Genomic DNA, 23,623 nt, shown 5'->3' on the forward strand with positions numbered 1-23,623 from the left:
GCTCAGAAGTATTATTAAAATGAAAACTGCATCCTGCTTTAAGTCAGTTCGTTTTGTGAATAAACTTGTCTGCTCTAGGTCAGCAAACCTTAGCTTTTTAAAAAAAAAATATTAACATATTCCAAACTGTATTTTAGTACACTTGCACTAATCTTATGGAACAGTCCTGCAAAACAAACATCCAAGGATTTTATAGAATGCAAAAGTAATTTTTAGGCTAGTTGTTATACCTCTTCCTCTGAAAGACTTCTAGAAATATTTAAACATTCAACACAACAAGCTTATGCAGCTGATAAAGACCATTTCCTCCATGCTGCTTTTCTGACTGGTCAATGAGACACTGAGAATCCACCTAATCAAAAGAAGCAAGAAGAAAGTCAGAACGCATTCTTAATGATGTTTTCCTATATAACATAGTTAAGGAAAAGAGTTCTGTAGAGTTTTGACAGTTTCAAATCATACAGACATTTCAGTTCCACGCCACACATTTCAACAGAAGAGCCAGTACTATAAAATGCTATATCTCATGGTTTGCCTGAGTCAGATTACTATTCCACAATCAATTCCAAATCATTACAGGTAGTATTTTAGGTGATGATGTAATAAAGATGTCCTGAGATTCTTCAGACTTCAGATGCAGTGGGGACAATCTGCATCCAAGGCCTATACATTAACTTCTAATAAAAAGCTAAACACCAATATAACAGAACAGGAGATTATCTATCAGGATAACTGAATTTGAAATATGAAAATAGAAACACTTTGGCTTAAGGCAGTATTATCAAAACACACTATCACCTCAGTGAATGCCTGCTAGAAGTATGTGCCCTTGGTGCTCACTCACTGTTGTCAACCTTTTCAAGAAGAGAGACCTAAACCCCTCATTTATACGCCTCAGGGTGGGAGAGGCACGGGGAGGGTATGTCTGGAAATCTTACTCCTACACTCAGTAATTCCTCACCCCCTTTTAATAAAGAAAATTCATTTGTTCATCAGGAAATCTAGTTGCCTGCAGAGGCCCTTACAGAAGGAAAGGTAAGATTTCTAACAGAGGAGAAAGCTAGACTTTTCAGCTTTATGAAGCCCTCCTGGATTTCAAGAAAACTGCCCTCTATCTGATCCCAGCACATTCATTCTAAAGCAAGCCACATTTCTGCCTGCTTAAAAGGGAAGAGCCACTTGAAAACACAGCAACCCAAAACAAAACTAAAATGCACCACATTCAGATAAATCATGAACAAGAAAAATGTATAAATTTATTTTTTTTTTTTAGATCATGGCTGCTTAATAGAAGAGTACAAGATTTTAACTTCCAACAAATATGAATATGCCTTTACAATCTCTCAACATAAAAATTATGAATTGTTCTGTTTGAACAGGCTAAATATTTGTATATAAAAAATTAAAACCCAAAAAACCTACCCAACAAACTGACTAGACTCTACAAAAATAGGGTATCAATACAGGCTGATGTATATACAACAGTTCTTAAGGCTTAAATTTGACTCTACAGTGCTTTCAGTATCTTTAAATTCAATACTACTTTTTTTCTCCCCTGCCCAGGCTCTAAAGAGACATCTTTCCAAAGGAAATTTTCCCTTTGACCACTGTTAACTAACTGTACTGAGGTACTATTAACTACACTTTTTGGTTTATAACCTCCCTTGTTGGGGGGGGGGGAGGGGGAATTATCTTTATATCCTTACCTGATTCCATGCATATGGTTTCTCATACCATGTAGGAACAATTATATCTCGAGGTTTTGATTTGCAGATTAAGCTGAAATTACATAAAAATAGCCTTAAGAAATATACTTGTATTTGATTAATTATAAGCACAAAATAATTTTTATAATTTTTATATTGGATACAACTAGGCATTTACAAGGTGAAGGGAATCTTAAATTTCCTTGTTAATCTAGTCTGATTTGTTCACTTCTCTGCAGTTTGCCCCTCTTGTGTCAGTAGTCAAAATACAAATTTTCACAGGGGCAGTTAAGTGTATCAGAATGTATTTGCTTTTAAAGAAAATGCTGATTTTTTTTTTTTAATTACAAAGTACTAGAATTTGCAACTGTCATTTATTCCATAAGTTTTATGCATGCTTATTCACTAGAATGTATAATACAGCTATTTTTAGGGTATTTTGTTTTGCATGACAACTCAATTACTACAGATTGGCTGTCTGCTCCAGTTATTTCTTCAAGCTGTGCAAAGTACAACAGTAGTAGACATTAATTAATTCTGTCTAGATGTGTTTTTCAAACACTCATTTTAGTCTTAAGTAGTGGTGACATGCTGTAAATACAATTAGCTTTCGAAAAATGAGAAAGAGTTATGAAAGACTGTTCAGGCTAAATTTTTACATATTTACTCTTATTAATAAAAGATTAATTTTTTCCCAAGGTAGAAAACAAAGTACAATCAGAAAAATATTCAAAATTAAGAAAGATTTTACACAAAGGATAAGAAGACATCAGGACAATTAGCAGATTGTCTCTTCCTTCAAAAAGGTAAATTAAAAAAAAATTTAAAAATTTAAAAAAAAAAAATTAGAAAAATTAAGCTGTAGGATTGTTGGACAGAACCAGTAAAAGCACAAAGATTCCAAGAGAGAAAATACTACCACAGAAAGGTATAAAATCCTAAATAAAAAAAAAGCCCAGAAGTCTACCAAGAATGACCGAGTCAGGCAGTCGGCACTGACTGAACTGGGGAACACGCCAAGTTGCTGCGCAGGCTGCTCCTTCCCCTCCCAACCAGCTGGAGATGTCCGAACAATCAACCCAAAAAAGGTGCTGAAACAGTAGCAAGTATTCACGTGCCTTAAGAAATAGCAGTGACATTTTGTGCTTTGAATTTAGCGTATAAGTGTTGATGTCCAAACATGAGCTCCTGTTATTGTCACAGTCACCTCCAGAGAGATTTTGCGGCTGTGCTGCCTTCTGCCTATCCGCTTCCCTTGACTTCTCCCTGCGCTTATTACCACATGAGTCACGCAGGCCATCTTCATTCAGCTTTGAAGTCTGAACATGATACTACATGGCAGTGTCCAAAGGCAATGCAGACACCAATTGGCCTGAGGCACTTGGACACAAACAGGAAATTAAACATTGCATCAGCAGTATGCTCAACAGCTGGCATTTTACCAAGAGTTTTGCGGACGTGAAACACTAACAGCTTGCCGTCAGCCTGCACCAGTGCTCCTTAAATTGAAAGTGCAAGCAGCATGATTTCTGAGGTATAGCCTTTGTGAAGCTGTACCACCACTTTCTGGAGGCACACACAACTCACTGCAACAGCAGACTGGAAGCTGCCATGGCTCAATGAAGAGCAGCTGACCCGCTGGGCGGCACACAGTGTAGCACCCAAAAAGTAATCACCTTGCTCCCTTGTCATATCCAACATGTCCGCTGGTCAGCTAACATATAACAGGTGTCTCCACATCTCCTCGCAACTGTTTATGCTCTTTTAATTTAATTTCCAGTGCCTCAAAAGGTAAGGCTGACTCCCCCCCCACTTGTTGATTTATTATAAAATGCCACCACACTGAATTTACTTTCAAGTTTTGGAAACAAGAAGTATGGGCTCTTGCTTTCAACTAAAAGCATTGTAATAGTTTTTTCCACAGCTGGGTGAAAAAAAAAAAATCAGAGCAGGTACATCGAAAAACAAGAAACACCTGAAAACTCAGTATAAACAACTGCTCTGATAATCATTTTGATAACCTAGGGTAAGGGCAGCTAAGCTTGAAAGTTTCTGACCTTTATCAGCATGAGGAATTGCCTCACTTTGGCATACAGTTACTTTAGAAAAGCTCTATTCACGAAAAATGTCACATTTCCTAGAGATGAGGCCAATACTAGAGAGCATAACTCTTTGTTCATGGCTGAGCCAGAGTTCTTTTTGAAATCTGTTTGGCACAGAGCCAGGTAAGGATGAGAAGTCTACTGATGATACAGACAGCACTAAAATGCACACTACGTTTACAAACAAGGGACAATTCTTCATAGCATGCTCAGCAGTGGCAAACATTAGAAGGAGCTGTTACAGGGATACTTCACTGAACTGGCTCCCCCAAACACTTCCCACACACCGCAAGCTGAAAAAATTCTCAAGACTGGCTGCACCGGCTCACAGTAGTCTTTTCAGAACCACTGCTTCAGTTACAAGAAGCAGGGAGACCTGCTGGAAAAAAAAGGCAGGTGGCCTTACTTCATTTCATAAATCAACCTGGGACTTCCAGCAATTAAGTTGGCCAACGCCTATCCTACACAGGTCTGTTGAGGGAGGAAAGGCAGCACACACAATTCAGATTTCACGTATAGGGAGAAAGAATTCTAAATCCTTCTGCACTCTTATGCCATAGGACTTTATTAGTTTTGTCCTGAGTGCACAAAGCAAAGGTACAACAGAACTGGTATCCTGTAGAACAGGTTTTACAGTCTAGGTTTTATGACTCTTAAGTGATCAAGCTTCCCTGAAGAACCAGTGCTTCCACAAGAAGTCTATAAAGTTGTTGAGTATACTGCTTTATAAATAAACGAAGTAAATGAAATGCATTGTTAAATGAGAACGCATATTATTTGCCCAAAGCCTAATCTGAACTATGCTTCAAGCAATCATTTATTTTTGCTGAGACTGTGAAACAGAAGAACTTATTTCTACAAAATTATTACCAAAGAAGCTTCTGACGAACATTTTCCTGCAGCTGTGTCATTCGCTCTTGTCCAGAACTGACTGCATGTTCACAGAGCAGCTTATTAATGGCTGTCCTTAGGATGTTTATCTGTAAAAATACCAGTGACAGAATATAAATCACTCTAAACCAGCACTAGTTCTGTATTATATTATACTGAAATGAAGGTGGTCGTGGCATCCATACCACTGAGCTTGAACTGGAATACTATTAACATAAGCAAGAACATCTGAAGCTGTAAGAAACACTTCTTCCTCCAGATGCATCTCTGCTGGTCAAAGACATTAATGTTCAGCCACTTGATACCACAATCTTCGAGGTTATTCAGCTATGCCATAAAACATACAGGCTACCACTTGCCTGGATTTTTTCCAACGAAGAATTCTTTCTGTAAGAGTTTTAAGGATTTTCTCTGTCCATAACTCTTACATGCAGAACAGCTTGTTTTTACCATTCTGGCTAAGGTGCCATGAATACAGACACCACAGACACCAAGTCAGTGCTTTCAGAAAAGAATAGCTCACAGATACGTGCACCAGCGTGTCCACCGTGTCCTTAAAAAGCCTCTAAAAATGACTGGTCATCACCTACTGTACCCACTCTGTACACAGAGCCGATCAGGGCACGTGAGGTCCTTCACTGTCTAAAGCATGTGCCAAATCTGAAGCACAGGTCAAACACAGCTTGCTGTCTTGTGTAACAGAGTATATGTACATAATCCCCTCTGACAGATTTCTGTCTACAAGTTGCAAAAAGGCTGTAATGAGGAATACAGGGGGTTTTATTGTTTGGTTAGTTAGTTGATCTGCTCTGGGAGAAGTACCTTGATACAGATGACTTATCAGAGCTGTAAAATCAAACTGAAGATTGCTAGGCTGATCAGTAAAAACCACAATAATGCTAAGAATGTAACTTACGAGTATTGACATCTGATTAGTGCAAAATTGATGCTTTTGTTTTGAAAAGTATACAATGTATTGTTCTATAATATCTTAGTTTGTTCAAAATATTTGGAGGGGGTAGCTTTTTTCTATAAGAATCCAAGGTTATGAACAGGTAGTACACTAAAAATAAAACCCCTAAAACAGCATCTTAAACCACGTTTTTGCACTAACTCTAAGAGTTAAAAAGCTCTGATGCACTGAATTCTACTTAATTCCTATTACAGAGAAAATTCTTATGCATGTTTTACCTCTGATATGTCTTCCACTCCAAAATGCACATCAAATGTCAGCTCCATGTCATTTTCTGGAAGCAGTGGAGCCCCACAAGTCTGACTCCAACCCAAACCACACAGAACACCAGTAAAATACTTTCCACTTTTATCAACCCTATACAAAAAAAAAAAGAAGGAAAACAGTCTGGCCTAGAGATGAAGAAACTAAACTCATATGAAAACAGACTTAAATGAATTGGTTGGACTTGATGATCTTAAAGGTCTTTTCCAACCTAAATGATTCTATGATTCTATGAATTTCTCTAAGCCTTGCCAAGCAAGATACAGGTGTTCTAAAGAAGCTAAAGCAATTGAGAAGCATTCACACCTAGTCATAGTGGGTTTTTTTTAAACATAGTGATGAAACAAAACTAAATTTCTGGAAAACATACAGTAATAAAACTTAAAAAGAAAATCATACATATGCAAAATGAAACTGTACTTAAGAAAAGCCAGCTTCACTATGTTGAAATGACAGTCTACAGATACAAGAATTTAAAAAACCCACAGCAGCAATGCAACTGCCAGAACTCAGCTTTTATAAAAATCATGCAAGTTCCTCTCCTCCCATAGATTTAAAACTTGCCCAGTTCTACAGTTCATCCTCCTAGGCTTCCAGCATGATTCTCAGGAACTGTACTGCCTTATCATGAGGCTAGAGCCTGCAGCACCAATTCACAAGTACATGAAACAAACCACCACTACTTTTTAAAATGCATAAATACCTGAGTTCTATAGCAGGAGCAAACAGCATACTGAGGAGCGCAAGTAGGCCAGGAATAGGAGGCATCAAAGATGTTTCCTCTAAGATCACAGTAGATCCTGTCACCCAAAAAAAAAAAAAAAAAATCATCCAGGGAGTATCTAATGAAAATGAAACCTCAGAAAGATGTAATGTAGAACTACAGTGACATAGTTACTCATAGAACTATTAATATAAAAACAAAAGTCTACAGAATCTGACCAAACATTTTTATTAAGCATTACCAGTTGCATTTGCTGATAAAGAAGCAGCAACCAACAATTGCTGAAAGGGATCTCCTGGAGCATCACGGACAACAACAGAGTTTATGCTTTCCTTTTGTATGAAAGCACTTCTGGGGAGGAAAGAAGAAATATTTTCAATATTTAAAAAAACACATAAATATATTAAAAAAGTATTATTTTAATTTCACAATGCAACCTCAATGGATAGCAATTACAGGCTGAAGATAACCTGAATACCATTTAGCAGATGCATATCACAGTTAATAAATAATCTCTCTGTAAGACATCAAAGCACCTTTAATAAAACTGTTCTTAAAATTTTACAAAGCAATACTATGCATATTAATGCAATTCAGGCCTGACTACTTCAGTCTTTTCAATGAATAAAAGTTCTGTAAAAATCTGTAAAAGTAACTAGGATGGGTTTTGCCTGTTTATCAAAAATAACAGCTGAGAACACGCCTATACTTCACAATAAAGGTCTTCTCATACCTGAACTGGGATACTCTAGTCATACCGTAGCATTTCGCCTCGTAAGGACTGAACGGGCCAAAAACTGTTACCTTCAAAAAGAGACAAGAACAAATGATATTCTAGTTAGCCAGCACCTGGATCTCTCCAAATCAACATCCTTTATAAATGAAAACCAAAACACATTTCTGCATGTACTGAGCAACACTGAATTGATAAATTGATACACAGGATTTTCATTTCACCCATCTAAAAGCAAGCCTTGCTTGTTGAGGCACCTAAGCAAAAATAATGTATTTTCACAGGGGCGGGGGATTCACGACTTTCTTCTGGTATAAAAAACACAAGTTCAGACTTGAAGAGCACTTAAGAAAATCAGATCATTTTTGTTTACATGAGCAGGTCTTTAATCTTGAAAATATCACACTTTATGAAAGTAAGCAGTTAAACAGGATTACTCCTGTGGGTAAACTGAGCATGATTAGGTGCCTGAAAGCCTGAAATTTTGTCAGGTCTGAAATGGAAAAAGAATTATAATGTAGATGAGACTTAACTTGTAATCAGAATGCAGAACAGGATACACATTTTTGTTTTATATTCCAGCTTAGTAGTGACTAAGTAGCTCAAAATAAATTCTGAGTTCGGAATTGGCAGTGGAAGAAACACCCACTTTTTCATTATTATCAGTTACCAGAGTGTTCACTGCATGACCTATTACTAGATGATGAAGAACAAAACACTACATATGGTAAAATCCATGTTTAAGTTTTCTGAAAAATTGATAGGGTCATAATCTTGTTTTTTGCTGTAGTTTGTATAATGAAGACTACCACACATGGAAACATTGTATTCAGTTTTATCTTTGTTCTGCAGTGATTTGAAGTGCTGCCTTAGAATGTGTTTTCAGAAGAGTCTGTTTACTTAACTCTTAGGCTATACTTCAAAACTTTGTTAAAAGCTGCAACAGACTAGTCTGCAACAGTGGTCACAACGGCTTATCTACCAACAGAAGGCAGAATGCACTATGAAAGGCATCAAGTATAGTTTGGATATTAAAGATACTTTCAGTCTTCATCTCCATTCTGACAATGTGAGAAGCAGGGTCATGTAATGACATACCAAAACCACCACCTAAGTTACCTTATGGGTTGGCACACCAGATTTATTGTCAGAAAGCAAGTTTAACAATCTTTCAATGAGATGCTTTTCTTCCTGTCTTGAAGGTACAGGCATCTTCTCTTCTTTCTTTACTTGGTCCAGAGATAATCCCTTGAGCAAATCATGGCTTTGCTACGTAGTAATAGAAGAGTGTTAAAACCATGAAACAGTTATGGTTTTCAAAAATTTTACAAAAAAAGGTCCTACACAAAGAACATGCATACTCACATACGAATACAAAAAACAATGTTCTTATCACCTTTCAGGTTATATAAAACATAAAAATGGAAGACAGTTAAAACTATGAAACGTATTTTTTCAAAGTTTCAAAAAACAGTGGAGCCGTTCAGTTGATGTCATTATTTTCTGGGAAACGTCTCTTTCAAAAGACGTCTCAAATCAGCAATGCTTTTGGCCAACAGCTCAATATGAATTATGCACACATGTATTGTCCCATTCAAGTGTTAATCTTGCCTAATTCTGTGGCTTTAGTCAAGACTTCAGCTTAACTTCTCAGGACTTCAGACAGCCTGAGCTGAAATAAATTAGTATAAGAAAAGTAGAAGCAGCTTACTCAATACATACTTGTGATTCGTATGATTCTTCTGCTAGTTCAGCGTAACATTCTTCAATAAGCACATCTCGAATATTCACAAGCTCTTTGCACCTCATGTAACGGAAAACATCCACGTGCAAAACACTATGCACAAATGAATACACCTTCACTAGAAGAGTGTAGCCATTTACTAGTGAGGCAAACCTCTGGCTAGCACTGTAACTCCACCGCTCCCCATATACAAGAGATTTTGCAGATGGACGCATCTTGCACATCTTGAATTCTAAAGCCTAAAATAAAAACATTGAAAACAACACTTGCCTGAGTAGAGAAGCAGCAAAAAAATCTTTCGTCTTCTCAATAAACTGAATTAATAATTATAAATGACTTCATAATTATTGCAGTGGCTTATGTAAATCCCTAGGACTGCTGTGAAGCTACTGGCGTAATTCCTATTCCACCACTGCCAATGCAGCTACACTTTACATATTGTATCACTTCAATACTGTACATAGTTGCTCATGAATCAGAGCAAACAAAGCATAAATAAAAGATAATGTGGTATTAACTCACCATCCACATTAAAATCCTAAGAGTGTAGAGATTTCTACTCTGGAAAAAACTTTACAATCCACAGTTCTTTTCAACTAAGGTAACAGAAAACTTGGCAAGACCACTGCAGCTATTCTGTCCCTGGCAGGCAAGAGTAATTAAGTTCTCGTTTAACCCCCTTCGACAATCACTATCTGTAATTATGTCTTTGAATGAGTTTACAACAGAAACCCTGTTTTTTTTTCTAGCCAGTCATTAACAGATTAGGCCTGAAGCAGAAAGACATTTCCCTTCAATACATCTGAGGAAAACACAAAAAAGGATGCTTATTGCCAAAATTAATTCTACTTTTCTTTTTTTAAAAAGAAAACCATACAAAATTAACCTGGTCAAGATCTAATACTAAGAAGAGATAAAATAAAACGATACTTCTGCTGGTTCATTTCTCATTCTCATCATGAAATGCTTCAGATAATAAAGTTATTATGATACACCTGTTTCAAATAGCTTAAAAATATCTGAATGAGAACTAAAAAGCTGACTTTCACTTGAAGTCTCTAGTTATTTTATTTGTAAATATAAGCTGAAGAGAATTATTTTTCTGAAAAGCTAGCTATAAAGTCCCTCAGATTTGTGTTACAGATCACTATTTAATGATCAAGAGAGTTGTGTCTGAAAAGATCCAAGTGAAGCCAGTACTTCAAAGAACAGCAAAGCAGCACAAAGCAAAACCAGAGACTTCTAGCTTTGCTAAATTTAAACCACGTATCTCCTATGTTATTTGTCCTGTAAGTAATAGTGTAGCAGAGCAAGAGCTTTGACAGAGCAAAAATAGTCTGCACAGCAGCTGTATGCAAGATACTTGTCCCTGCAGAGTTGGGACGTGCAGATAAGAAGAGATCCTATGCTGCCACTTATCTGTTGTAGGAGCAGCTATGTTTAAGCAGAGAATAATAGATTAAACTAGTCATTGATAGTTTCTCCACTCTGGGCTGTTCTCTAGGCTGTATAAGCCTCTGTCATTTGCTTGGAAAGTTCTTTAGACTAAAGCAGAGCTGATCTACTGTTCAGCCTGTTACTCCTGAGCTTTGCACATAAGCAGGCAATAGAGGAACCAGAACAACATTCCCCATCCAGAAAGAAATTCCACTTCTCATGGGACTGATGGACAGCAAAGAAACTGATAACCAAAAGCAACAAGCAGGAAAAGGCAACTGTTAGACCAATTTCTTCTCTCCTTCTGCTGTTCCTGTGATTACAGGTGAGAGAGAGATCCCACTATGTTGTCCCCACAGAAACAGGACTAGTTCAAATATTCGGTCAAAAAAATGAATACAAACAATGTTTTTTACATCCAGTCAGGCAGCAAGTTCAGGCTTCCCCCCGCCCCCAGCAAGTGTCCCTGAAAACAAACGGCTGGATAACATTTCTCTACAATTAAATACAATGCAATTCAGTTACACACACAAATGACTGCTCTGTGCATATGCATCTGTGGAAAACATTTATCCACCTGTTAGTGAAGGTGATTTGTAGGTACTCCCATTAACAAAATACACGTTACTCCATTATTATTCTGAAAAGCATTATGATTTGCACTTCCATTTGCCAGACCAGACATGAAAACATCTATTAAGCAACAGCAAGTAGCGTCACCCCTACCTGGAAAGGCAGCTCTTGAAGACAGCTTGGAATCTCTTTTAATTTCTTTAAGGGCACTCTTGATCTATTGCCATAATCCACAAAAAAAACCTAGAAAAAGAATCAAGAGCATCTGCAGAGATTCCACATTAGAAATGTTACTTTTAGTGGCAAGGAAAGCGGCAACCTAAGTATAATAATTTCAGTACAACACAATCTTATCAAGCAAAATGGAAGCAAATTCAGAGTCTGGAAAACATGCAAATCAAGTCATGCCAAAAATAATAGGTCAAATTTTATCACGTCTATTACTTAATCCCTTGGCTTAAACATCCACTGGTAATGTAAATCTGCTAAACCTAGAAAAGACAAATTTCTCTGAAAGGCTCTCCCTGCAATTAAATCTGTATAAACTTACTTCTTAACAGTGAGTGATACTACCTAATAACTGCTTTTAGAAAAGCAAATACTAATATCGATCAGGTGACTGTTTATAAATGCAAAAAGAGAAAGTGATGGATTAGCACTGTTATTCACTAGTTTTCCATGACTTTAAACAGATGAAAATGTTCAGTATTAACCCTGTAGTGGTGGCACCCAGCTATGTTAAGAAATCAAGAAATTCAAAGAAGGAATGGGCTGTGCAAAGGCAAATCTTACAAAAATAAAAAAGTCTGCCCTTAAGTGCTGAGAAGTATCAGTCTGAAAATGAATACCAGTCTTGAACTAATTTCCATTACTGATCTTTGCACAAAAAGCCAAAAATGTTCTGCTGAATTTGCTGATGATATAGAACTGAGCAACATAAACACCGATACAAAAATATCACACTGAATGGGCCTGAGAACTCAAGAGGAACAGGGAGAACCAAATGGCACGAAGTAAAAGATCATACCCTTTGGAATGTTTAATGATTTCTGCTATAAACGCTCCATTATTATTTACAAATTCTAATTAGTTGGAAATTACCAAGGACTCAGATCTGAGTATAAGATGAGAAGAGGTGGACTATGCAAAAAAGCTATGAAAAGGCAAGTATGGCATGTGCCACATGAAATATTCTTGAATGCAGGGGAGAAACACTGTGTTGGAAGAGGAATACTAGCATCACTGCATAAGCATAGGCCAACTGTAAGTACAGAAGCATGCATAATTCTGCTTCAGAAAACTGAAGTCAAAACAAAATACAGGTGTGAGATGGAGACCAGGTGAAGAGACAGTCAACGTAGTACGTGAAATGAGAAAGAGTGCAGCTTGCTTCAATTAGCAAAACAAAGTCCAGGAAGAAAAAAACAAGAAGCTGGAGGGAAAAGAGGAAGAAAAGAAGAAAACCTATGTAAACCAGGGGAAGAAACGGTGGCAGAAGAATAAGCTTAGACGAATTGGCCATGAATGACTGAAAATTGCCAATACGGTGGGGGCAAGAAACTTACTTTTCAGATGGATCTCAATGCATTTATGAAGAGGAAGTGATGGGGCTGCTGCCAGCAATGCAGCACTGGACTCTGATTTAGGCATTCCTTACCATGTTTTTGAAGTAACTGGAGGCTTCAGTCTTTATTTTGCTTCGCTCTGCTTCAGCGCACAAGACACTTCACTGTATCAACAACAGCTTCTCAATTTAATACTAAAATATTCCTGTATTCTGGAAAAAGACTAATTCATCTATTCTGGCAACATTCTATTAAGGTTTTCTTTTAGTTCTAGTTCTACAAATTTCTTTACTGGAACATTTATAATTATCATGAACATAGTGATTTGTAACCAAAAAAAAAAAAAAAAGCATAGCTCCAAGATTGTTAACCCAATTACATCCTATCAATTCAACACGACATAACATATTACTGTACCTCAGCAAAATCTCCACAAACATAAAGAATACGAGCTCTATAGTATCCTCTGTTTTCCAAATGAGTGAACGGTGCCAGACAAACCAACTCTGGACGTGGAGACACTGGCAAATCCATCAGGTTCTGGTAGTTAATTTCAGCAGTTAGAGTCTGGAGTACAGTCCTATTTTTTTCATCTATCCTGTAACCCCAGAAGTGTCCAACTTCTACTATCTGAAAGTATAAAAATTAGACAACATCAGATTTCATATAATTTTATTCTTCTACATCCAAACAAACCTCATCTGAGCAAAATACATGAAGGCACTCCTACTCCTGACACACACATAGAAATGTTCTCATGCGGCAATAATGCAGTGAAGCATTACTCTCTCATAATTAGATGTTATTTTAAAATGTTTATTTGCTGTGCAGCTGCAATACACTTTTCATCTAAACAGACCCTGATATAAGCATTACTAAAATACAGAGAATTAAGAAAAGACTGCTTCCATTTTTCTAAACCCAATTAACATACAGAAAATATAAGATACACAGTTGATTAGACAGATATATACAGATATCGTGCACTTTTCTAATTAGTGAAAGAACACCAGTTACCTACACCTATCAGCAAACCAGCATTGTAACTGTTATGATTAGCCATCCCTCAGGAAACTGAAAAGAACACACTACTACTAAAATCAAATTGAATAACATAAGTCATCTTTTCAAACGGCTTACTGAACTCATATACCATTTTTGATCTTACATCAAATGCTTGCCATAAATATGTGTTATTTACAATACATACGATTTAATATAGCTGATGTATTAAACAGAAGTAGCATAGACAGCTTAGTGATTGGAATGTGTCTGATTAAATCCATGAACATTTTTGAACCAAGAGACTTAGCTGAATAAAATGAGGAAAATATTCTTTTCTGCACTTGCTAAATGTGTCACTATTATCAAGAGCTGCTTTAATACTTCAGCCTACAATTCCCACTAGCTCAGTGCTTTGGATTTCTTTTATTATTATTTTTATTTCAGCAGCATATATATTGTTTGCTATCAACTCAATTTCTTGAGAGAAAACAATAGTTAACACATTTAAAAATTCTCAGCTTCAGAATTCAGAAACATTCATATATACATATAATTTTCCCCTAACATGCTATCTGTTATGCATACAATATTTTTCCAAATGAGCGTGCAGTACTGTTATTTCATCTCATTTCTCACATCTACAGTTTCTGAAGAAAACTGCCAGTTAATAATAACTAGGTAAATGGCCCAAATACCTACCGATTCTCATTTCTATAGTGTACACAAATATTTTACCTCTCCCATTTATGGAGACTTTACAAAACTCTTTACATATACGCCTACTTCCAGCTAACATTTACTGCCAGCAAATCCCACAAGTTTTGTCAAGTGCAAGTAAATGTCAATGTTTGCAATTTATTTGCAACATGTGAGTACTGTTTAACAAAAGAACTACTAAAAGTTAGACCAAGAATATCCTCCATACTTCTTACAGATACCTCTGTGCTAAAAACATTAGTAGTACCCACTCTTTTCATTTAAGCTTGTCAGATACTCATCTCTACAAAGTTATCCAGGTACCGATTATTAAATATGACCTACTTCAGATGTAGAACATTCCTACCTCTGTTATCTTGATAGACAGAAGACTATTCGGGATCATCGTTGACTGTTGTGAAGTACCAAATGAGATTTCCACAGGTTCCACTGTCTGCTTCTGACAGTCCACACTTACTCTAAAAAGTTTATGGAATAAAGATGCTAAAGACTTTACTCACAAGCAAAAAACTCAAGAGTTCAATTTTTTTTCCCTTTCATTTGCTTCCCAAGGTGTCCGTAGGGCACATTTATGTACTTAATGACTTTTACTTAGAAATGTATCGATTAAATTAGAACGTAAAATGACCATGCAGAACCAAAAATACTACAAACTGTGGAATTCCATTATGAGCAAACACTGGAAGATGCATACCAAGACACCAACTGTGCCATCAATTTATTAGAAATCCAAAGAATTAAGATTAAATAGTGAGGCTTTTTGCTATGGCATGCCTTGTAAGCTTAATTTTTAAAAATAAATTGAGCACACTAAAACACAAAGATAAATTCAGCATACCTTTTTTTTACATTTAATATTCCTTTTACTTGACAAAAATTAAGATCTCCAAAATTAGTCTTTTAGCCTAGGAGGCTTCTTTCTTGAGAATTAATTTTCACAATGATTTTAAGTGCTGTTTTGGGCACAGTGAAACTGCTAAAATGTTCTATTAAAAACTAAGTATAATCAACTGGAAGTGAAATGTTCACCTGCACTTTAATCTTTCCAGTTCATTCCTGCCTTCCTGCCTTCCTATTTCAGATTTCTTATTTTAAAATACTAAAATGGCTGCAGACCAACCAGGAGACAGATTACCATTTTAGCAAGCTGCTTGTATGACCTGAAGCTGAGAGTCACAGACAGCATATAAAAATAACGAAACCCACATGCCAGATTTTTCTAGCAAAAGCAGGTGCAGAGGAAGGAGACTCACTACACTGCATTCCTGATCAGTATTTCCCACTATGCCTCCTCACCTTATGTTGTTATACTCACCCCCAGTTTCTACTGTTACCCTCTTCCTCCCTCCCTTTCTTTTATATCCCTAAACGTCACTCCTTATTTATTTTGGTTCTAGCAATCCCCACATTATCTCTAGCATGAACAGAAACTACTGTATCCATATTTCCATATGCCAAAGGCATAAATGGACTAGAGTGTTTAAAAAAAAAAAAGCGCATATACTTGGAGTTCTCTTAAACAGTAAAACACCTTTAACTATAAAGAAATATTTAAGACAATCATGTTATTACAAGTCCTGCAAAAACATTCTGCTTATACAAGTTTACACACCTGGTTTTTGAACCTAAATGTCTTCCTTGGTGACACTTCCAATGAAATTCCCACTGAATCCAAACCTCATTTTGACTTTACACAGCAAAGAAACCCATTTTCTGTATGCAACGCAAATACCTTAGATGTTCCACACTTGCAGCTGTCACACCTTGCAATTGCCTTTCAATATCACCTGGATAATGAACATTCAGCTCAAGAGGAATTTTCAGCTGTGACATCTTGACTGACAGGTACACTGCAGGAAGAATCTTAAAGCCCTCCATTGGGTTACGGGAGAACTCCACAAAAGCCCTGTTAGAAAAAAAAACAATCAAAAAAACCCCAAATAAAATTGCAATAAATACTTGATGAGGAATCAAAACCCAACAAAAAAACCCCCAAACAACCAAAACCACAAAAGCTGTCATTTCTTCTCCCTGTCTCTATCTTAGCAGGCCAGCAAACAGTAAAAAATACACTCCTTGCAGGCTTTGCCTACTGCTCTTAAGCGCCTTAAAACTTTTAATTATCATGATGGTTATAAGAAAACTCTCAAACATTCTCACAAGCACATACCAAATTTACTGAGCATGTTTAATACGAATAGAAAGGATGTGAAAACATATGTGAACAAAAAAAGAATTAAAGATTGGAAAAGGCCTAAGAAGGGCTACATGGATTCAAGTTTGGGCAGTTGTAGTCCAAAGTTAGCCAGAAGATTAACTGAAACAGCCAGTTACATGCATTTTGTGCGAAGCCATCTAACAGTACAAGTGAGCTAAATTCAGTATACTAAGTTAGAAATAAATACAGACAGATCAGCTGCATTTAAGGTCCACTGTCAGACAATAGAAGAGACAAACCAGAAGGTGGTTTCCAACTCAGGTAGTTGATCTAATGTTATTCCAACTAATGCATATCGAACTTCAAAACCACATTTCTTCCTCTAGCCAATACATTAAAAACAAATCACTGATTCCAAAGAGGTGAGAAGAAATAAACTCATTTTGAAAGTGCAGCACTGACAAAGAAAGAAACTGATTACCACATTCATAACTGAAAACATGAGAAAGGCAGGATACTTACAAGTATTTTATACTTACTTTAATCCATCATAGGCAATAGATTTTACCTGCCCACACTGTCTGAACAGTGACTGCAACTGTTTATGGTATAGATATGCATAGGGAGGCATATTCTTCAGCTGTTAAGAAAAATAAGTTAAATTTGGATACATTCAATTATTTTAATGCATTAAGTTCACTTAACACACAGTTAGTGTCCTTCTTCAGTTGAGCTGTAATAGTGATATACAATCTACACCCCAACAAATTCCAGAATGCTATATATCATATGAAATTCAAAAATCTCAAGAGACAATAAAATCAGAGTTTTGCTGCTAATGCCGCCCTACCGCCTCAAACCAGTATATAAATGTTTTTTCTCTAACTATAAATGAAGCAGCTTCATTTGTAATTCTATCTATTTGATATTTTTTCCTAGAATCTGTCTAGCATCCCTCATTTTGTTTGTAACAAAAAAGTGATGGATTGCTATGCTTCCTTGTCCACCATTGGGAACTACATCCCAGGCACTGCACCTAGCCTGAGAAACAGGAGGAGCTACACGCTGCGTGTCCTGGCAGAGCTACCATGTATTGAATTACTGAGGTATGGTGGGGCAGCTTGCACAACTAGAGACCACTTATGGATGGATACATGACAAAGAGCAACCTCCTGGTCTTCCTTGTGTGGAGGAGTAGCTCAAACATAAGGTGCTCTTACATGGAGCAGACAACGGGACAACCCAGCTCTTGTGGGTCAGGATAAGAGAAGAGGTCAGTAAGGGTAACAAAGGTGGGAATTTGTAACACAGAACCAGTCAGGATGAAGCAGACAATCTTTAAGCAACTTGAAGAGGTCTCCAGATGACAGATCCTGCATCTTAGAGGGAGACAGTAAGGTTCCTGATAACCTGGCTAGAAGGGCAGGACACAAGCTCCTAGATTTCTGAAGGGTATTGAAAGTAACTTCTTAACACAGGTCATGAGCCAAACAGGGCTCCTCTGGATCTGCTACTAGGGAACAGTGTAGAACTTGCTATGAAAGTAATAATCAACAGCAGCCTGGGCCAGAGCAACCAGAGAAGAGGGGAGCTCAAGATCCTAAGGACAATGAGGAAGGCAAATAGCAGAATACATGTCCTGAAGTCTAGGACAGCACAGTTTGGTTTATTCAGGGAACTGATAGGTGGGACCCATGGGAAGTTGTGGAATCTCCATCCTTAGAGCTTTTTCCAAACCCAAGTGGATGAAAGTCTAAGCAACATGGTCTGAATTCACTATTAATCCTGCTTTGACCATATCACCAGACTAGATGACTCCATGAGGGCTCTTCCAAACTGGATTATTAAAAGATTTCGCTGTTCTTGGGTTTTCATCCTGAAACCACTACAAATTGCTGAAGTTACTGGAGTTACATCTTTTCAAAGGCATTCTGTTAAGAATAACATTCTAGCTAAGTATATTGGATTGCATAATGTTAAGTATAGCAGATTCTATATATCATATACAGTTAAGTATAATGGATTATGACTTTACCATGTGTGACCAAGGCAAAAAGAGAGTCTCATGCATTTCACAAATTCTGTGAGCTAAACTAGCTTGAAAACTAACTCTACAAAGCAACAGATTAGCTTTCTCTAACACCTGGCTCACTCAGGAAGTAGTAGAGATCCAAAATAAGAGGGGCATGTGCAGTCAAAAGCAAAGAAAGACTCCAGCAGCACTAATTTACATCAGTTTAAGGCTGTAGCATCACAAATATTCATATGCCACTGTAGTCAGATAGCCATTTCTCTACCTTTTTCTTAGTCATCTCTCATAGGTCTCGCTTTAATACAGAATCACAGAACTTCTAACTAGCAAGTCCGAATTTCTGGACTTTGAACTATTTTTCAGGGGCTATACAACTGTCTGTTCTTCTCTTTGGTTGTTACAATCTTAGACAGGAAAGAATACATTATTTTTAGAAAACTGTCATACGCCTTGAAGTTATAGTACTAAGATCAGCTGCTGGTCAAAACCATGGTCTAGGTCAGACTGGAGGAACTGCCTCAAGACAAGATGATTTAGAGAGACCAGAGAGCGAAAGGAATAATTGCCTTTTTTATCTTGGGCACGCACCATCAGGAGCATCATATGGCTGTATGAAGAGTCCCTCACACTGAGAGTTTGAGGAACATGCAGCACTTGTGCCCAGGAAGATCATTAACATGGGTGAAGACATAGCAGCTTCTTCTTCCTTCTTCAAGATAACAAGCAGTTAACACATGAGCAGATCAAGAGTTACATACATTGAAAGTAAATAGCTCCTTAGATTTAATAGTTTAATCTTAATCAATGTTGCTGTGGCAAGACTAATCTTGTCTTTATTCCACCAGTTTGAATCTAGTTTGTTAGTCAGAACTTTTTTTGTTGTTTCAGTATCCTGAAACAGTGTGTTAAAAACTTCAAGAGCATACATCAATATGTGTGCACAAAAATGATGTATGATGTATGTCACCATCTCCTTCAGTATAGAACTACGCTCTCTTCTTTGGTAAGCAATGAAGCACAAAAAAATTCCTTGTCAGTACGCTTTTATGAGTTTCTCTCCTACCTTTTAATCTAATTATTTTCTCTTGTGCCAATACAAGTCTATTCTTTGAGGCTTATTGTTTTGTAGGTTTGTTTTCTTTTAAGCATAGGTCACGGTTATTTTACAGTGTTATATGTAGTTCAGATACACCAAACATTTTCCCAGTTTAGATTGTGTACCATTTTGCAAAATCAACAAAACCATTTCAAACTTGCATTTATTCAATCAGATAAAAATATTTCTAAAAGACAAAAAGAAAGCAGAGTGTAATACCTGAGCAACCTTAAAGCAACAAGCATGTATGCCACGCACTATCAAGTAGGAGATTACAAAAAAGTACATTAAAGTTGCAACAACACATTTCATAAATAGTCACTAAAAGTACCCTTGATAGTCCTGATCTGTTTTTCAAATTTTTTATTAGTTTTATGAAAGTTGTTTGCCTGTGCAAGACTAGCAGCCAAAATGCATAGAGACAGTTGTCAGTAGGAATTCTTCTAAAATTGCCCACCCACACAACATTTATTATATTGGAAGAAAAGGAGATGGGAAGGAACACAACTTACCAAGTGAGGATCAGAGTAGATAATTATTTCTGTCCTTGCCCAAGACAGAACAGAACTTGAAAATACTACCCAAACACTACATATTTTTATTACTTGATTCTTTATTAAGTCATTCACCTTCTTAACATACCATTACAGTGGTTTTTGGATCTTTGCCAGCAAGATGCTTCACAGCAATTTCTTCATCACGTTTTCCAAAAGTAAAGTAGTTTGGATAGAAAGCACCAGCTATTACAACCTGAAATCAAGACACTGTTTTGTAAAACACAGCAGATTATATTCAGTTTCTTGAAAAGGCATTGGCAACATAAAAGAAATACTGACAGATCTTCACATGAAGATTTTTTCCTGTCTCTTTCCAGGAATTACTGTCATTTTGGACTAAACAGTAACTCATGCAAATCCTTAAAAACATACTTTCATGAAAAGAGTTCAACTTCTAGAACAATTTCACAACTTTTTAATGTTTTTGTATGCAGACTTGCTCTATGGGAAGTATAAATGTTAGCCTTGATAACAAGAAGAGCCTCCATTTTGAATAGATTCACATAAAATAGCTACATGAAACTTGCTCAATTTTCATGTTACATCTTACAGTATTTACTAATTCATGTCTGAAAAGTTCATTGCTTAGACAGTTGAACCAATTGCCACTGAAATAATAAATAGGTCTGTGAAAATAAAATCACTACTAATCAGTCCAAACAAGACAAGAAATTTAACTGGAAGTTTGACAAAGTTACAATAGCTGAAAGACATCTAATTCCCACCTGCCCCCCCATAACTAACCAAGCCAATGGTTGTCCAAATAGAGCACTCAAAACAAGTGAAAGTATCATTTTCAAAACTGTTAGTTCTTAGTCTTCCAAGGCAAACCATCCTTCTTTCGAGTATTTTTATGACTTTAACAAAGATTAGTCTAGATACGCAGTTTCATTCATCTCAGTGTCACTTGGTTTTATTTTGATGAACTGTTAGAAGTGAAAGGACAGACAGAGGACCAACTTAGTGTGAATTCTGAACCATTAAAAATTACATTACTTGTCATTCTAAGTTGCCAAAAGAAACCTGCAATCTCAAAATCTACAGAGAATTTTGAAACATGGGTGTGATACTAGTTCATAAGTACTGGTATATAAAAACCCAGTTTTAAGTTTTGTAAATAATGGCTCTCCCCTGAAGAGTCAATAAAACATTACCTGCAAAATGAAGCGTTGTTTGTATACACATTCCTCATCCATAACAGATGGCTGAGCATTAACACACATGTTAAATGCGCTGACTCGCCTTTTCAGGTCATGAAGTAACTCTGCCACCTGAAATTTGAACTCCAAGTTACATATTAAACAGATCAAAACTGACCACAAATTAAAAAAGAATCTGTTAGTAAAATTCTAAATAAAGTGGGCAAACTCTCTTTTCTTTTTAGTTGACACCAGTATGCATTTCACCTAATATACTGCTTAGCATCTTTGCTTCGGAAAATAATTTCAGTACTGTGCCTCAAGCGATTTTCTTGACATCTCTTTATAAAAAGTAGAATTTTATAGGTGCAAAGCATATTATGCATATATGATATAGAAAAAATAGAAAAAGGAACTGAAATAACCTTTTACAAGACGATATACTGATTCTTCATTTAAATAATTTTGGGGTTGTATCTTAAAAGGTAAAAAACATGCTAACACCAACCTGGACTTCTGCAGCTAACTGTAGCAGTGACCACACATGCTGCAACCTCAGTTCAGTAGACAACCATGATGACTTTAAGTGTGATCAAACTTATGCCCTACAGCAGAACATGCTCTGTTAAGCTTTAAATCATAACCATTTCTAAGAAGCTTCTATAAGCAGCCACTGGTCCATCAACCACACAGTAAATGCCTTCATCATCCCAACTGATTTTGGAGCAAATGTAGAAAAGTACAGTCCACTCAACTGCTTCGTATCTACATTTTCCTTTCTGCTGCTGGCAATTTTAGGATACTGAAAGTCCTGTTACTTTCCTCATAGCACAACTACCATAATCAGAAACCTGTCTGTGTGGCTGCCTCAGTTCTGCAAATCCACCTCCACACAAGAAATTATAAAATTAGTATCTGAAAGTGTGGCAAATAAAAAACCCCAAATCTTTTTGACAATTGTTAGTGTAAGTGTCCATTCTAAACCCATGAACGATTATGTCATGCACAACCTCTCCTTGAATTATCTGAAGCAGGACCAAGAGAACACCAACTATCCAGGAGGCTATCATATAAGACTGATCCTTCAGCTCTCCAGTTTTACACAATTTGCTTTTTTCTCATCTTCTTTTCCTTGATGTCAGATATACAAGTTAAAAAAGTATTGACATTTCTTATCCAGATGGTTGATGACTACGAAAACCTATTTTTTTTACCCTGTGCTTTTTGAACACAGGCCTATATTGTTCATGCCAACAGTATGACCTGCTGGAATAATGGGCAAGGCCACGCTCTGCCTATCACAGTTATTCAGGAGTTTTACTTATTTCCCCTCTCAACATATCACATTAAGCTTGAAGCCCTTTGTGATGCAGAAATTTCATTATTTTCAAGTCCAGTCTTCATTATAACACTGTATTTGCTTAAGATTATCCTAAGACAAAAGTTATGTAACAACAGACAGCAGTCTCATTGCAACCAGTGTATCTGAGGGACCTATAGAATTAGCAATTAATACTAGAAGTCTCTTAAAATAAAGTTAAAGGTATGTTAAACAGGTAATAACTTAATGCCACTTTGTATATTCTAACAAAAGGAAAATTCCTTTTGTCTAAAAGCTAGCAGTCTGACTGTTTCCAACCCCCACTTCTAAGCTGGGATAATAGAAAATGTGCCACTCCCAACAGGCTCCACCAAGAGCCGTATCTCCACAGTGTCAATTGTGGCAGCTAACAAGCTATTTAAAGAGTCCATCCCTCCCACACATGGGTTCTTGGCCTTACTAACATATAAACGATTATCTGAAGTCGTTCTTCACAAGAATGTACAGCTGGCTTTGTTAATGTTACAATGATTTTCCTCACCTCTTTCCTTTCTCTGAAACCATATATAAATAGGGTCTCTGCAACCACTTGAGAAAAAGAGAGGAGCAGAGGGGGAAATGCTGCCCAAATGTTTGCTCACTATGATTATAGTTAATAAAGCTTCTGTCTGATCTGTCTTAAACTGTACTTGGAGCCCCGATATTCTCTGGCAACTTTAAACAATACCATCTCTCCTCCCCCAAAGAAACAAAACCAGGTTATTTAAAGAAAATGCTCATCTCTGTATGTAGATAAATACATACTAATACAGTAGGTTTATCCAAGATCTTAACATTTGTAGAAAATAAGGAAAGTTAAATCCTCCTGCTTATAAAAATTATTATC

General features: G+C 36.7%; 1 protein-coding gene across 1 annotated transcript in view; it reads right to left on the reverse strand.

Annotated features, from left to right (window-relative positions):
• Positions 1-259: 259 nt before the first annotated feature.
• TDRD9 (tudor domain containing 9) overlaps positions 260-23,623 on the reverse strand; it is a 65,886-nt gene continuing 42,522 nt past the window's right edge. Inside the window, exons 21-36 of the mRNA XM_035898473.1 lie at positions 21,432-21,548; positions 20,363-20,470; positions 17,132-17,232; positions 16,167-16,340; positions 14,781-14,892; positions 13,130-13,342; positions 11,301-11,390; positions 9,116-9,376; positions 8,513-8,662; positions 7,394-7,464; positions 6,902-7,011; positions 6,640-6,736; positions 5,891-6,029; positions 4,679-4,788; positions 1,707-1,779; positions 260-352 (exon numbers count right to left, since the gene is read on the reverse strand). Coding sequence (XP_035754366.1) covers positions 260-352; positions 1,707-1,779; positions 4,679-4,788; positions 5,891-6,029; positions 6,640-6,736; positions 6,902-7,011; positions 7,394-7,464; positions 8,513-8,662; positions 9,116-9,376; positions 11,301-11,390; positions 13,130-13,342; positions 14,781-14,892; positions 16,167-16,340; positions 17,132-17,232; positions 20,363-20,470; positions 21,432-21,548 — 2,019 coding nt within the window. The remainder of the gene's footprint in view (positions 353-1,706; positions 1,780-4,678; positions 4,789-5,890; positions 6,030-6,639; positions 6,737-6,901; positions 7,012-7,393; positions 7,465-8,512; positions 8,663-9,115; positions 9,377-11,300; positions 11,391-13,129; positions 13,343-14,780; positions 14,893-16,166; positions 16,341-17,131; positions 17,233-20,362; positions 20,471-21,431; positions 21,549-23,623) is intronic.

The sequence above is a fragment of the Egretta garzetta genome, unplaced genomic scaffold (assembly GCF_000687185.1).
Source record: "Egretta garzetta isolate BGI_Z169 unplaced genomic scaffold, ASM68718v1 scaffold1007, whole genome shotgun sequence".
Classification (NCBI taxonomy): Eukaryota; Metazoa; Chordata; class Aves; order Pelecaniformes; family Ardeidae; genus Egretta; species Egretta garzetta.